This window comes from Nematolebias whitei, chromosome 7 (assembly GCF_014905685.2).
Source record: "Nematolebias whitei isolate Nwh7 chromosome 7, NemWhi1, whole genome shotgun sequence".
NCBI lineage: Eukaryota > Metazoa > Chordata > Actinopteri > Cyprinodontiformes > Rivulidae > Nematolebias > Nematolebias whitei.
In genome coordinates, this window is record NC_056504.1 from 47,844,379 (window position 1) to 47,857,013 (window position 12,635).

The 12,635-nt window shown below is 45.9% G+C and overlaps 2 protein-coding genes across 2 annotated transcripts in view; one reads left to right on the forward strand and one right to left on the reverse strand.

Annotated features, from left to right (window-relative positions):
* LOC119412013 (gastrula zinc finger protein XlCGF57.1-like) overlaps window positions 1–12,635 on the forward strand; it is a 520,281-nt gene that overhangs the window by 61,473 nt on the left and 446,173 nt on the right. The window lies entirely within an intron of this gene.
* LOC119412005 (filamin-B) overlaps window positions 1–12,635 on the reverse strand; it is a gene marked incomplete in the record, with an annotated part of 80,202 nt that overhangs the window by 17,683 nt on the left and 49,884 nt on the right. Inside the window, 13 exon segments of the mRNA XM_037678979.1 lie at window positions 517–808; window positions 1,497–1,657; window positions 4,372–4,534; window positions 4,614–4,787; window positions 4,878–5,078; window positions 5,472–5,589; window positions 6,035–6,349; window positions 6,453–6,638; window positions 6,722–6,801; window positions 7,076–7,193; window positions 8,960–9,114; window positions 10,775–10,865; window positions 10,951–11,111. Of these exon segments, the coding sequence (XP_037534907.1) occupies window positions 517–808; window positions 1,497–1,657; window positions 4,372–4,534; window positions 4,614–4,787; window positions 4,878–5,078; window positions 5,472–5,589; window positions 6,035–6,349; window positions 6,453–6,638; window positions 6,722–6,801; window positions 7,076–7,193; window positions 8,960–9,114; window positions 10,775–10,865; window positions 10,951–11,111 (2,215 nt within the window).

The following is a 12,635-nucleotide window of genomic DNA, read 5'->3' on the forward strand; positions in this document are numbered from 1 at the left end:
GTGTTGTTATTTATTATAAGTGTTGTTATTTATTATAAGTGTTGTTAGAGTAGAAACACTTTGGACTGCAGCCGCCTGTAGTGCACATGTGCCACTTCACACTTGGAGAATTTCACACCTTCGGGGGGCGGGGGTTCCCCTGAAAACCTCTGCTCTGAGACCTGGACTCAGGAACCTTCAGTTTCAGAGAGGACGAGGTTGTTGTCTGTAAATGAACGAACGTTTCACGTCGTGTAAACGGGGCGTCAGACTGGCTGCCCTGCCTGTCAATCAACTGACAAATTTCATAGATGGACGATCGACTGACATCTAGTTTAATACGTGTGAGATCGACCGGTAGATCGAGCTCGACGTACTGGGCACCCCTGCTTTACAGGATGTTAATATAATATTAAGCACTGGGAACAATTTGTTTTAGAAGTCTTTAAGATGAATTTCTCACTGGAATAAACAAGAGTTCCCAGTTAAATTGACAAACTATTGTTTGTGTTCATGTGATGCAGTACAGGCGAGCACCTGCGGGGGACGTCCTCGTCGGCGTACTTGACGGACACGGAGTACAGTCCCTCAACAGACGGAGTGTAGCACGCCGTGTGAGTCCCGTCTCCGTTGTCCGTCACCTCCACCGGCGTCGCGACTCCTTTGGGAGCCGCGACAGCCACGGCCAGCGGGGCCTCGCCAGCCTTCCTGCAGTCCACAGTGAAGGATTGTGGGATATTTGCTCTGACCCCGGAGCCCACGCCAGGGCCCGACACTTTCACCTTACTGGAGTCCACCACGTCCTTCACCGGCACCTTAAAGGGACTTCCTGTGACAAAAACAAACAAAAAACACTTAAAAATGCTCATACGAGAAACAAACGCGAGGAGGTTTCATGTTTGTTCCTTCTAAAAATATTTATCAATAACAAAAAAAAAGAAATGTGCAGTGAAGCACATTTAGTTCATTAAAAGTAATCGGGTATATTTTTCCTTTGTGCAACAAAAGCCTCGGCCACAAATTCACCTTTTAAATCTGCTCATTCGTTACAGATGTCAGAAGTTTAAAAACTGCTGAACTCGGCGTCATTTCTCTGTGCGAGGAACGTTTTCGCCCTTCCAGCGTCTTCTGAAGCGTTGAACACAAAAACACGCCGAGCCTCGTTTTCCTTTGAGACGGTGAATAAAACCGAGCTGCGGCTTTTTAACGCGAGCCAGAAACTTCAGCCACATCTTTAAAACTTCAAACCTAAATCGCTCGACACGTCTTTTATTAGACGAAAACAACGCCGGGACATCAGCGCCCGCTTGTTGGCGGAAACAAGCAGATGTGAACCATCTCAGCTGATCTTTGGGTTGAAAAGAACAAGTTCAACAACCGTTTTAGCAACGATGTAGATTTTAAAACCCAACACTTCCTGATTGGGGTCAGCGAGAGCGTTTAAAGCCAAACTAATAAAAACAAACCTGTTCTGGTTCAGCTCTAAACAGGACGCAGGTGGAAGAGCCTGATCTCACCTGGGATGTGCGCTCCTCCGTAGGTGATGTTGACGTCGTACAGGCCCGGCGTGAAGGGAACGTACTCGACGCTGCAGCTGCCATCTTTGTTGTCTTTGCAGAACATTTTAGATTCGGACGGACCCTCTACGGTGATGCCGAGGCCGCCGATTCCTGCCCCTCTGTTGAAAAGACACGAACACAAAATCAACAGCGGTTTGGTCTAAAATTACTCAAAGTGAGAGGCTTGTTTCTAATTTTCAGTCTTGAGGTTTAATTTCAAGCCGGTGATGTCTCTGGTAATGGCTCCTGTCCCTATAAAGTAAAATAACTTCCAATTCATTATGTATAAAATCTAAACAGGTTAGAATAACGGCGTTTACAGAAAAACAACTTAAAAGTGTCATTAAAGACCAATAACTGTAACCGTAGACGTGTTTGTACCAGAGTCAGTACTGACGTCAGGGTCTGGTTAGATAAAATATATCAGCTTCCTCATTTAGATAAGAACATGCGTTTTTATTTTTTAACTTGTTACAGCCTCCAAGACAAACAATGTCCCCCGTCATCGAGAGATTTGAATGGTAAATGTATGTATATTTCTAGATACTGTATTTTTCGCTGTATAAGTTGCATTTTTTTGTATAATTTGCATGCCCTGCGACTTATACGATGCATTTATGGATTTTTCCATATTTATAAACCAATTTATGACCGTTTTCATTCATTCTGACTGAAAATATTGAACACTAACATTTTCAGTCGCTAGACGGCACTCGAACAGTACGGCATGCCGTTGTGTCATGTAATAGGTAAAAGTGGCTATTAATGACACAATCGGCTTGCCATAAACTGCCACCTTCGCCCTGCTCGCTTGGAGTAAAATCAAAAAATTCATTTCGCTGCACCGCCCCGACAAAATGCAGCTGATTTGACCATTGAAGTGCATTTATTAAGGAAAAGTTCAACTGAGACACAACTTTACTATAAATTTGTGCAAATAAATAATTGTTTTTAAGTGTTAATTGTGTTCAATTCTTGTAGAATCCTCCTATGCACGCTCACGCGACCGCCATTTGGCAGCCAATCGATTTTTGGCACTACGGTGACGCGCAATAGATGCAAAGTATTTATGGATTTTTCCACTTTATTAGACATATTTGGACTGACGCAACGTGTACGGCAGAAAATACGGTAAATGTTTTCAAGGACAGAGATTTCATGTAGCAACCCAGTTCTTGAAAGGAACACTTCTTGCACCTAGATCAGAGTCTGGTCAGGTCTGCAGCCTTTGTGGTCCAAAGATCCATTTCTGCCCCTTCGCTCGTGTCTGGAGCCACAAAACCTGCTACAACTGTGATTATCAACTGATGGCCCATGGGCCACTGAGTTTGTTGGAGGGGGGCTTTGAACTGAACTCTGCAGGCCTGTGTGAGGAATAATAAACGAGTATCGGGCGGGGCTGCGGTAGCGCTGTGGCCAGTGCTCCTCGGGTGAGAAACGAAACGTCTTCAGTTACGAATTAAGAGCAGTCGTTTTGTTTTTAATTTTCTTTGGATTTTACTTTTTTGGGATTTGTAATCCTGAGGTTGCGGGTTCGAGCCTCGGTGGCGTCAGGAAGGGAATCAAACGTAAAACAAATTGCCAAATCTTTCATTTGGGATTTCTCGCGGTGACCCCTGAAGACGGGAGCAGCTGAAAGAAACTTACCAATTACTACTTCAACAATTTCCTGCAGGATCAACGCAGTTTTATCTTGTCTCACTAGTAGTTATCGGGCAAACATTTGACAATTAAACTGCCAAAACTAGCCTTTTCTGTTGTGGATATAAAAATCTATAGAATTAAATTTCATTAAGTTTTGGTCAAAGCTTCAAAGAGCTGCCGTTGAGGGACTCAAGGGCCACATGTGGCCCCAGAGCCGCAGGTTGAGACCCATGACCCAGATCTAGCCTCGCACCAAAATGGAAGTCGGAGCCACATTTATTTCTCAAGTGATCACGTTGAACATGCACAGACGGACGAACAGAAATATTTCCATTTACACCTTTTCGCTCTGCGACGGGGGCCAAACACGAGTCGAGGGAGGTTCATCTAAAGCACTCAACATGGAAGCAAAGCAACGGCGGCTCATTACAAGACTCTTCAGCTCGCTCGCATTTAATTAGAAGTGTGGAAAAGTTCCACGTTGATCTGCCGCCGTCTGTGGAAGCAGCAAACGCACGAGAAGCCAGTTTGAACACCGTCTGAGGAATCTCGTGCACGCAGCTTCAAGATGCCACGTGTGTTCAATAAAACCCGTCTCACTTTGACACAACTCGCCTGCTTTCATGACGTATTGAGATATAAAACTGTGAGAAGACAAAGTTAAACATAGCCTCTGATTGTACCGATTCTCTTGCGTGCGTAGCCTGATCTCCAGCAAGTTACAGAAGACGTTATCGGTCACGTTAAAATATTACGCTCAACCTTAAACCTCACGTATACTGAACAACAATTATGTAGCAGCAGCCGTCAGTCTCACGGAACGCTCTCTCTGAACGGCGACAGTGTGGTGACGCAGTCGTGTTGCCCGTCTGTGTCACAGGAGTCGAGACGGGCGCCAGATGTTGAAAATACAACGGGTACGACAGGTTGGCACCATTCCTCGTCTTTTATCACCTACAAGAACTGAACCAGTGGAAACGAGACCGTTGTGCCACAACACTGAGGCGTACGCCATGTTTACGCCATAAAACGCAGATTTTATGTTGGAAAGAAAGAATTTAGTTGTCGTTTTTTATGAATGGATCTTTGAATAACTTTTTTTTTTGTTCCCATAAAATCAACCCAAAACGTTTGGGGATCAATTCAGTTTAATTAATTAACCCACTTCTGTAAACGCTGCTCTAAATACCTTGTTATGATGTTGAAGTGGTTTGGCTGCTCCGTCAGGGCTTTTTGGAGCCCGGGGCCAGTAGCCACCACCCTGCTGGGGTCACACCCCTCATCCACAGAAACCCTGAAGGGACTCTTGGGAACCGGAGTGTCGTCAAAAAGAACTTCAACGCTGTGGACGCCTGAAATATCCAAACACAGACGGGATGAAACAGACGTCACAGCCGGTTTAAAGAGTTCAGTCCTGGTTCCGGGTGTTACCGTTCTCATAGGGGGTGTACTCGACGCTGTAGGTCCCGTCTGCGTTGTCCACGACCTTGCAGTCAGTCAGGGCCCCGGATGGGTTCCTGATCTTTGCCTTCACGTGGTCTCCTCCTCTCCGGCTCAGAGCACGGGCGTCCACCGAGAAGTCCGTGGTGGCTTCTCTGAAAACGTCTGAAGAGAACAAGCACAAGTTGGACGATCTGTTCGATCAGCTTAGAGGGTCTATCCACACAGATGTGATGGGGGTGGACCGTCCCGCACCTTCTCCGTCCACGCCGGGTCCAAACACTTTGATTTTGGAGGTGTCGACGGCAGGATCCACCACCACCTTGGCGGGGAAACCGGGGACGGCTTTGCCTCCATACTTCAGCATCAGGGTGTACATGCCGGAGGTCAGGGGGACGTAGGTCACCGTGTAGGTCCCGTCTTTGTTGTCCACAACCTCCGTCTTTGCTTTCAGACCTGGAAAAATACGGTCCGATTGTTAAGGATTAAAAAAATAATAGATTTATGCTTGGAAAACAACAAACTGATGTAAAGGCTACAGTTCAGGACAGTTTTATTGGGATTTAAGGTGCTTTTTTGGTTAAAGACGTAAAAAGGTCGTAACAAAATGAAACGCCTCAACTGGTTCAGTCCATTTCCTGTTGTCAGAATCTTTTAGTTTTGGCTGAACCAGGTGAACCTGCCACACATTTTAATCCTCACTAACTTGTGATTCTTGACAGTGATCATCCAGAAAATCTTCTCAAAGAGTCAGAACAACTCAAACGTTCACTTAAAAACAAAACGTGGAGGATCAGTTCTCATCTAAAGCAGTTTCTCTGCGGCACCACTGCAGGACGGCTGAGTTACCTGAGCCCAGTCCAGAACCAGTAGGGCTGGTTGGGGAGGAGTCTGGTACCGCTTCCAGGCTGAGCTGACCTGGTCCAGCTTGAGAGCAGTCCACATTCAAAACACTGATTTCTCCAACCTGCAAAAACACCAACCATGAGACTAAACTACCGTTGACACAATTTCTACCAACGTTTGTGTTTCGGCTCTTCCTCTTCAGAAGACGTTTATTTACAGCATGTTTATTAATGTGGTGCTTTTTAACACCAGTTTCTCATATTTTAAATAAATCTTTTGATTTCTGTCAAGTATAAAACCTAAATGTATCTCTATGTTCAGATTTTATATAGTTTAAAATAAAAGAACCCTTTTTGAGTTGGCTAAGGCTGCTTAGCTGCGTCTACCATCTTGAACTGGGTCGGACCAGCTGTGGGTCCAGTTACTGTGAGAGTTTCATTAAAATATATTTGTTGGTTCATGAGATGTTTTTCTAACACTACAGACAAATGAGCACACACATGGCAGGTAGAAGACGAGGAATTAAAAAAACAACTTCTAAATTCATCTTCCGTGTCCGCGCTCACCTTTGCCCTCTTCAGGCCGGACCCTGACGCCACCACCTTGGAAGGGTCAAAGGGCATCTGGATGTCGGCTCTGAACGGCGAGCCGGGGATGTGGACGTTTTCGAAGAGGATGTTCACCAGGTAGTCTCCGGGCTCGGTGGGCAGGTAGGACACGGAGCAGGTCCCGTCTCCGTTATCCGAACACTCGATCTTGGCCTCCGTCGGCCCCTCCACCGTCAGACCCAGACCTCCGGTGCCGGCACCTTTGGTGTCGATGGTGAACTCTGCCGGGTTCCCAACCAAACCTCCCTTCAGTCCGGGCCCGGAAGCCTTCACCTGGAAGAGAAACCGCTCTTCATTTAAAACGATGTCGCTCCAAACGGGTTTAAAAAATAAAAAACGTGACGGTTTCTTTTTCTTCTCCACGTTGTGATCTCACCTTGCTGGGATCTGGAGGCAGGTGGGCCTCCACTGGGAAGGGGCTCCCGGGTACTGGGTGTCCATCGTAGGACACGTTCACAGAGTGCACCCCCTCCTCTGTCGGGGTGTAACGGACCACGCTGACGTCCGTTTTACCGGGCCGAGGCGCCACGTTACACGGCACCGCCCGCTGGCTGGGGCTCAGCTACCAAACAGACGTTTAGGAACAAAAGGTCAGATGATGCTGATCGACGTGAAAATGAAACAACGCCGCGCTCCGTTACTCACCACCTCCACCTCCAGGTGACCCTGACCTCCCGCACCTTTAGCGTTCACCTCAAACTGCTGCTCCTCGTCGACCTCCACCCCTGAAACACATTCACCCATGAGCCACTTCCTGGTTCAGTTTCTGAAAACTGCCTCTGGAATTTCGACTCTACCTCCAACTGATGTGAGAAACGCTGTTTAAAAGTCAGGATCGGATCATTTTTTGTTGAATTCACAGCTTTTGTTTTTATTTTCACACCAAATATAGAAAAACAAACTTGTTATCTGCAGATCATTAAAACGATCCAATCGATATTTAGTTAAATACGACCCGCTGCGTTACTGAACTTCGCTGCGGTTCAGCTGAGCTCTTACTTCCATCCAGATTATCCACGACGACTTTGCTGAGGTCCATCGGAGCAGCGACACCAACCGTGAAGGGACTCCTGGAAATCGGATCTCCTCCAAACTTCACCACGACGTCCATCTCCCCCTGGAAACAAACAAAACCGGCTCTGAGGAGAGAGTTTTTCATTTGGACTCGTATCGTAGTTTAACCTCAGGCAGGTGGGAACACCGAGACAAGTCAACAAAGCTTCAGGTGCTTGTTGTGTAGATCCATGTGTTGGCTTCAGAGTCGCGTTGCACTGATCATCGTTTAACGATCGAGGATCTTTAAAGGTCAGCTGTGGCTTTCAGAATAAGAACGACCATTGGCTGACCCACAGGGGTTCAACTAGGCCTGTCACGATAACAAATTTTGCTCGACGATTAATCGTCTCAGAAATTATTGCGATAAACGATAATATTGTTTGAAATTTGACAATAATTAATAATTATTGTCAAATTTAAAGAAGAAATGTTTGTTAATTTGTTTCGAGTGTAGTACCTTTTTTTGTGCTACACTCAAAACAAACTAACCAACATTTTCCCCCGAGGTCGGCCTGTTAGCTTAACTTCTCAGCTTAGCTGCTTTTAACGATCCAAAAACACGATTTTGGATCGTTAAAATTGATTTTACAGAAAAGAGAAAGGGAGGGGTCAGTGAAGATCACCAGAGTTGGGCCTTTTGTCATCCAGTGTCTTGAGGAGAGAGACACGAAGAAACGATAAAGCTGATAAATGAAAATGAGGTCGATCAATTTAATTTATCATGCGATTAATTGATTTATCGTTTATCGTGACAGGCGTAAGCTCAACTAGACTTAGTTTTGGCGTCGAGCCCAACTACACTCGCAGGCATCTTACCTGTTCAACTGCTTGTTAACCCAAATAACTAATCAGCTAATCATCCAGCAGAAAATGCATTTCGATGTGTTGAAGATCAGCTGAAGTTCAAACTGAGCATCAGAAAGGAGAGAAAAGGAACTTCAAGTGTCAGAGAAACATGGTTGTTGGTCCAAGTATTTCAGGAACTGTTGAGCTACTGAGGTTTTTTATGCACAAACATCTGTAGGTTCAGACTCATCAGGTCTCCATGTTCTTTTTGTCTGATTCAGGCGAGTCTGTGCAAAGTGCAGCCTCCATTTTCTGATCTTGGCTGACAGGAGCCACGCTCCGTGTGGTCGGCTGTAGCTCAGCTGCTTCGAGGATGTTCAGCGAAGACCTTCTGCAGACCTTTGGCTGCCTTTCTATCACCTCAAACCAGTCGACCTATTCCGCTCCGACCTCAACAAGGCACCGTCATCCTCACGACTGCAGCTCAATTCAGACCCTTCTCTGTAAACCCTACAAATAAATGTGTACCAACCTCAGATCAGCAGTTTCTGAAACGCTCAGACCAACAACCGTGCTGCGTCACTTCAGTTCTGATGCTCACTTTGAACTTCAGCAAGTCGTCTTCACCACGTCTGCACACTTGAATGCATCAAGACGCTGCCTTGTGATTGGCTGATAATCAATTTGTGTTAACAAGAATCTGAAGAGGTGTCTTTAATAAAATATTACTTCAAAGGGTTTAAAGTTTGTTTGGACGACTTTATGTGAAATAAAACATTCTGTTGGACAAAAATGTCTTCAGATTCAGTTGTAATGCAAAAAGTGTCCTTCAGACGTGGACAGGGGTCAGTGTGGTCCTCACACAGACCCGTGGACTCTGACGTGACTTCATCAAAACCAACAAGAACTTTTGGAGCTCTTCCATACGGACCGGCAGCTCGTTCACCGATGATGGTACCAGTTACCATTAATCAAGCATAGGTCCATCTTTGAACCAGTACCAAACCGACAGTATAGTTCAGGTGCTGTCAGTCTGTTTACCTGCTGTGCAGGTGTGTACTTCACGGTCTGAGAGTAGTCGTAGTTGTCGATGATGTCGAAGTCTTTGACGGGAGAGGAGAAGGAAACGTCCAACGGTGCTTTCCCAGCTCCTTTGGTCACCACGGTGAAATGGGTCGGCTTCCCGCTCTCCACACCTGGACAGGTAGACGGAGGGAGGGGGACAAACGTCCACCGGGGTCAGGGATCTTTGACTCAGGAGTGAAGGTCAGAAACAGAAACAGCCTTGAACCAAAACATCTTCTGTGCATCTTCCAACATGGATTCAAACCTCTGGTTCACACGAGACTCCTGCAAAGTTTGGACTAAAAACAAGATTAAAAAGTTTTGGACTTTGAACAACGATCAAGAATTCATGACGCGTAATTAAAGTCAGAAGACTTCAACATCTGATTTCAAGGTTGTTCATCCACAAACAAAGTCTTGTTTAGGGATGCACGATATTATCGGCTGATTAGAGTTAAAGTTAAATAGAGATCATTCCATCAAAACAACTCACGATACACAACATGCCGTTTGTGTACGACGACCCAGTGACGAGGAAGTCTGCAGCGGCAGCACAACACGACGTCATGCGCGCCCACCTGACCTGATCATGACGGAGGGGTAGAAGTCAAAATGTCGGCGGTGTGGAAGTTTTTTTTGTTGGTGAGGACGTCGGATTCTGAAGCTTCATGGACTACGTTGAGCCTCGCTACATCGTCCGCAGTCAGATACTTTTCTGACGTAACGTTACTCGAGTTACAAGCCGTCATTTCCGACGTCATTGAGAAGCTAACAGCCGATAGCACTTGGGTGAGTTTTACCACAGACATGTGGACGTCATGTTAGCCCCGTTAGCATGATTAGTCTTAAGGCACAACGGATAGACACAAACTTTGAACTTAACAAGTGTGTCCTTCATGCACAGGAGTGCAGAGGATCCCACACTGCAGCTATAGGAACCTGGAACAAACCTCCACAAGTGAAACAGCATCGCAGGTGACTAATGCTAATAAATAACATTTAACACTTATTATTTAATATAAGTTAAAGTGCAGATCATATGGCTGTTACTGATTATAAGCTCTTACAGCTGTTGCATAATTTTTGTAGCAAATAAGCCTAAAAAAGAGAGATATGTTCTGACAAATATATAAAATATCTGTATCGGCCAAATAAGTTTTAACATATCGGTCAAAAATCCAATATCGTGCATCCGTACCCGTTTTAACACGTAAGAAGGATTAAAGACAATTTTAATCATAACTTCTATTTTAGATTCAAGGATTTATTTTAAAACTCTTATGGATGGATGGATTTTAAAGGCCTCTATGGTTTAGCTCCACTCAGACCCATCTGAGACCCTTACACCCCCACTTGTCCTCTCGGATCAGCTGCAGCCTAAAACCACCTCTGTGGACCTTCTTGTGCACATTGAGGTGGTCAAATGTTCATTTTTGGAGCATTTGTCCTTATCGGGGCTCTTGGACCTGGAGCTTCAGGTGTTTGTGTCCAAACACGTCTCAGGGACACCTGCGGTGAATCTGGGACTCTTTCATTCTAACGTGTTCAAAATTCTTATCTTGTTCATTCTGTACAGCATGTTGGTCCCGTTTGGTTGTTTGAAGTGTTTAATCTGGATTATTTGGAGTTAAACGGTGATATAAAAGTAAAACTTTGAGTGATGAAAGTACAGAAGTCGTTCAGGACCGTGTGTTTGAGCGTGGCTCGTTTTGAACATCACGTCCTCCAAATGTCAGTTTGAGTGAAACTAAATGAAAAGAAACGTAGAAACGTTAAAATGTAAAGGCTCACCGGTGCGAGCGAGTCCTGGACCGTCAGCCTTGACCTTGGACGCATCGTGGGACGGATCCACTTTTACAATGAAGGGACTGTGTTGAACTTCCTGCGTGACCAGAACAAAATGAATAAAAACACTGAACCGATCATCTACGCTTTACATGAACACCTCCGCGTGTTTATTCCAGCACCTTGTCGGTGAACAGGACTTTAACCGTGAGTTTTCCGGCAGCCGGGGGGACGTATTTAACCGTGAACGTGTCGTTGGCGTTGGGGATGATGTCGAAGTCCACGTCGGCCTCTTGGTCGCTCACGGTGGTGGAGTCCCACTTAATCCCCACACTGATGTCACCTGAAGGCACAAACGGGTTTACGTCTCATTTCAGCTCTTTCAGACTCGGTCCAGGTGAGGGCGAAACAGTTTCTGCCTCGAGGGGGAGCCGGTTTGTCCCCGTTCGTCCTCGCTGTCCGTCAGAGCGTACCCGCAGGAGAAGAGGGAGCCGAGTCAGGTCGAAACAGGAAGGGCTCACCTGAGGGAGAACCCAGCACAACTTCCTCTTCCCGTCCAGGTGAGTTCACGCCAACAAAAAGGAGGTGATGCTGAAAGATTTGGCTGCTTCTTGAGGAGGAAACGATCTTTAAAGTTCATCCGCTCGTTAAGAAACAATTATTTTATTTGAATAAAGAGCTGAAGAAAAGCAAAGATTAAACTTTAAATGTTTTGAACTCAGATGAAACCTCCAAAAATATCTTCCAGTAGAAGTTTTGAGGAGCTTCGGTTCGTAAACGACATGGAAGGAAGAGGTTTTTAAAAAAAGTAGGAAAGATGAATTTCTCTCTGAGGAGCAACAACTCAAAGAAAAAGGTTCTGCACCAAGACCCGCCGAACAGCTGACAGAACCGCACGAACACAGAACGGTTCTGGGAAACAGTCGAGCTCCACATCCGATCGGACCGGCACACGGGGAGAATCTAGGTTCTGATCCGAAGAACCAGGATTTCAAAACTTTTTACTGGAGGACATGGACTCCGTGTGCTCCGGACCGAAGAGATAAAGGAGCAGACGACAGTTTTTCTGTTTCGCCCCCGGTCCAAAGGCTGAGGAAGAAGAGGGAACGGGTTCTGGACCGGCCTTGGTGAAGAACTAGTGCAGAATTTTTACAAATGTGTACAGTAGTCCCTCACTGTAACCCTGCGGGGGTTACGTTCAGACACCCCCCCATAGGTGAAAATCCACAAAGTAGGGCCGTTATATTTATTTTACTATTTATTTTTATTTTAAGGCCTTATAAACTTTATAAACCCTTCCCACACTCTTGCAATGTTCTAAACTCTCAACGCTCTCAGAGAGCAGAGACTGATGCTGCGGTTACGGAGCCACTCGGACCGGCCCTCAGGAGCACCGGGACATTTTTACAGACCTGGCCCGCTCAGCCATCGCCGAGGAGGACCAAAGGCTCGGTTCAGTTCGGGTCGCTCTCGATTATTTTAAACCAACAATCCATGTTATTTATACTTATACTCAGGTATAAGAAAGACCGCCCCCTCCTTTCTCTTTCTGAGGCTGCCTGTCAGAGCAGAGACACACAACAGCCCACACGTCTGCTCTGCTGTGACAGATGGCCTCAGAATGGGGGGGGGGGGGGGGGTCTGTCCCCATCACTGATCATGCATCATTTACAATCTACGTTAAAAACCTGCGAAAGTCAAACCACGAAGTATCGAGGGACTACTGTGTGTGTGTGTGTTACAGTCTCCTGTGTGTGTGTTACAGTCTCCTGTGTGTGTGTGTGTTACAGTCTCCTGTGTGTGTGTGTGTTACAGTCTCCTGTGTGTGTGTTACAGTCTCCTGTGTGTGTGTGTGTTACAGTCTCCT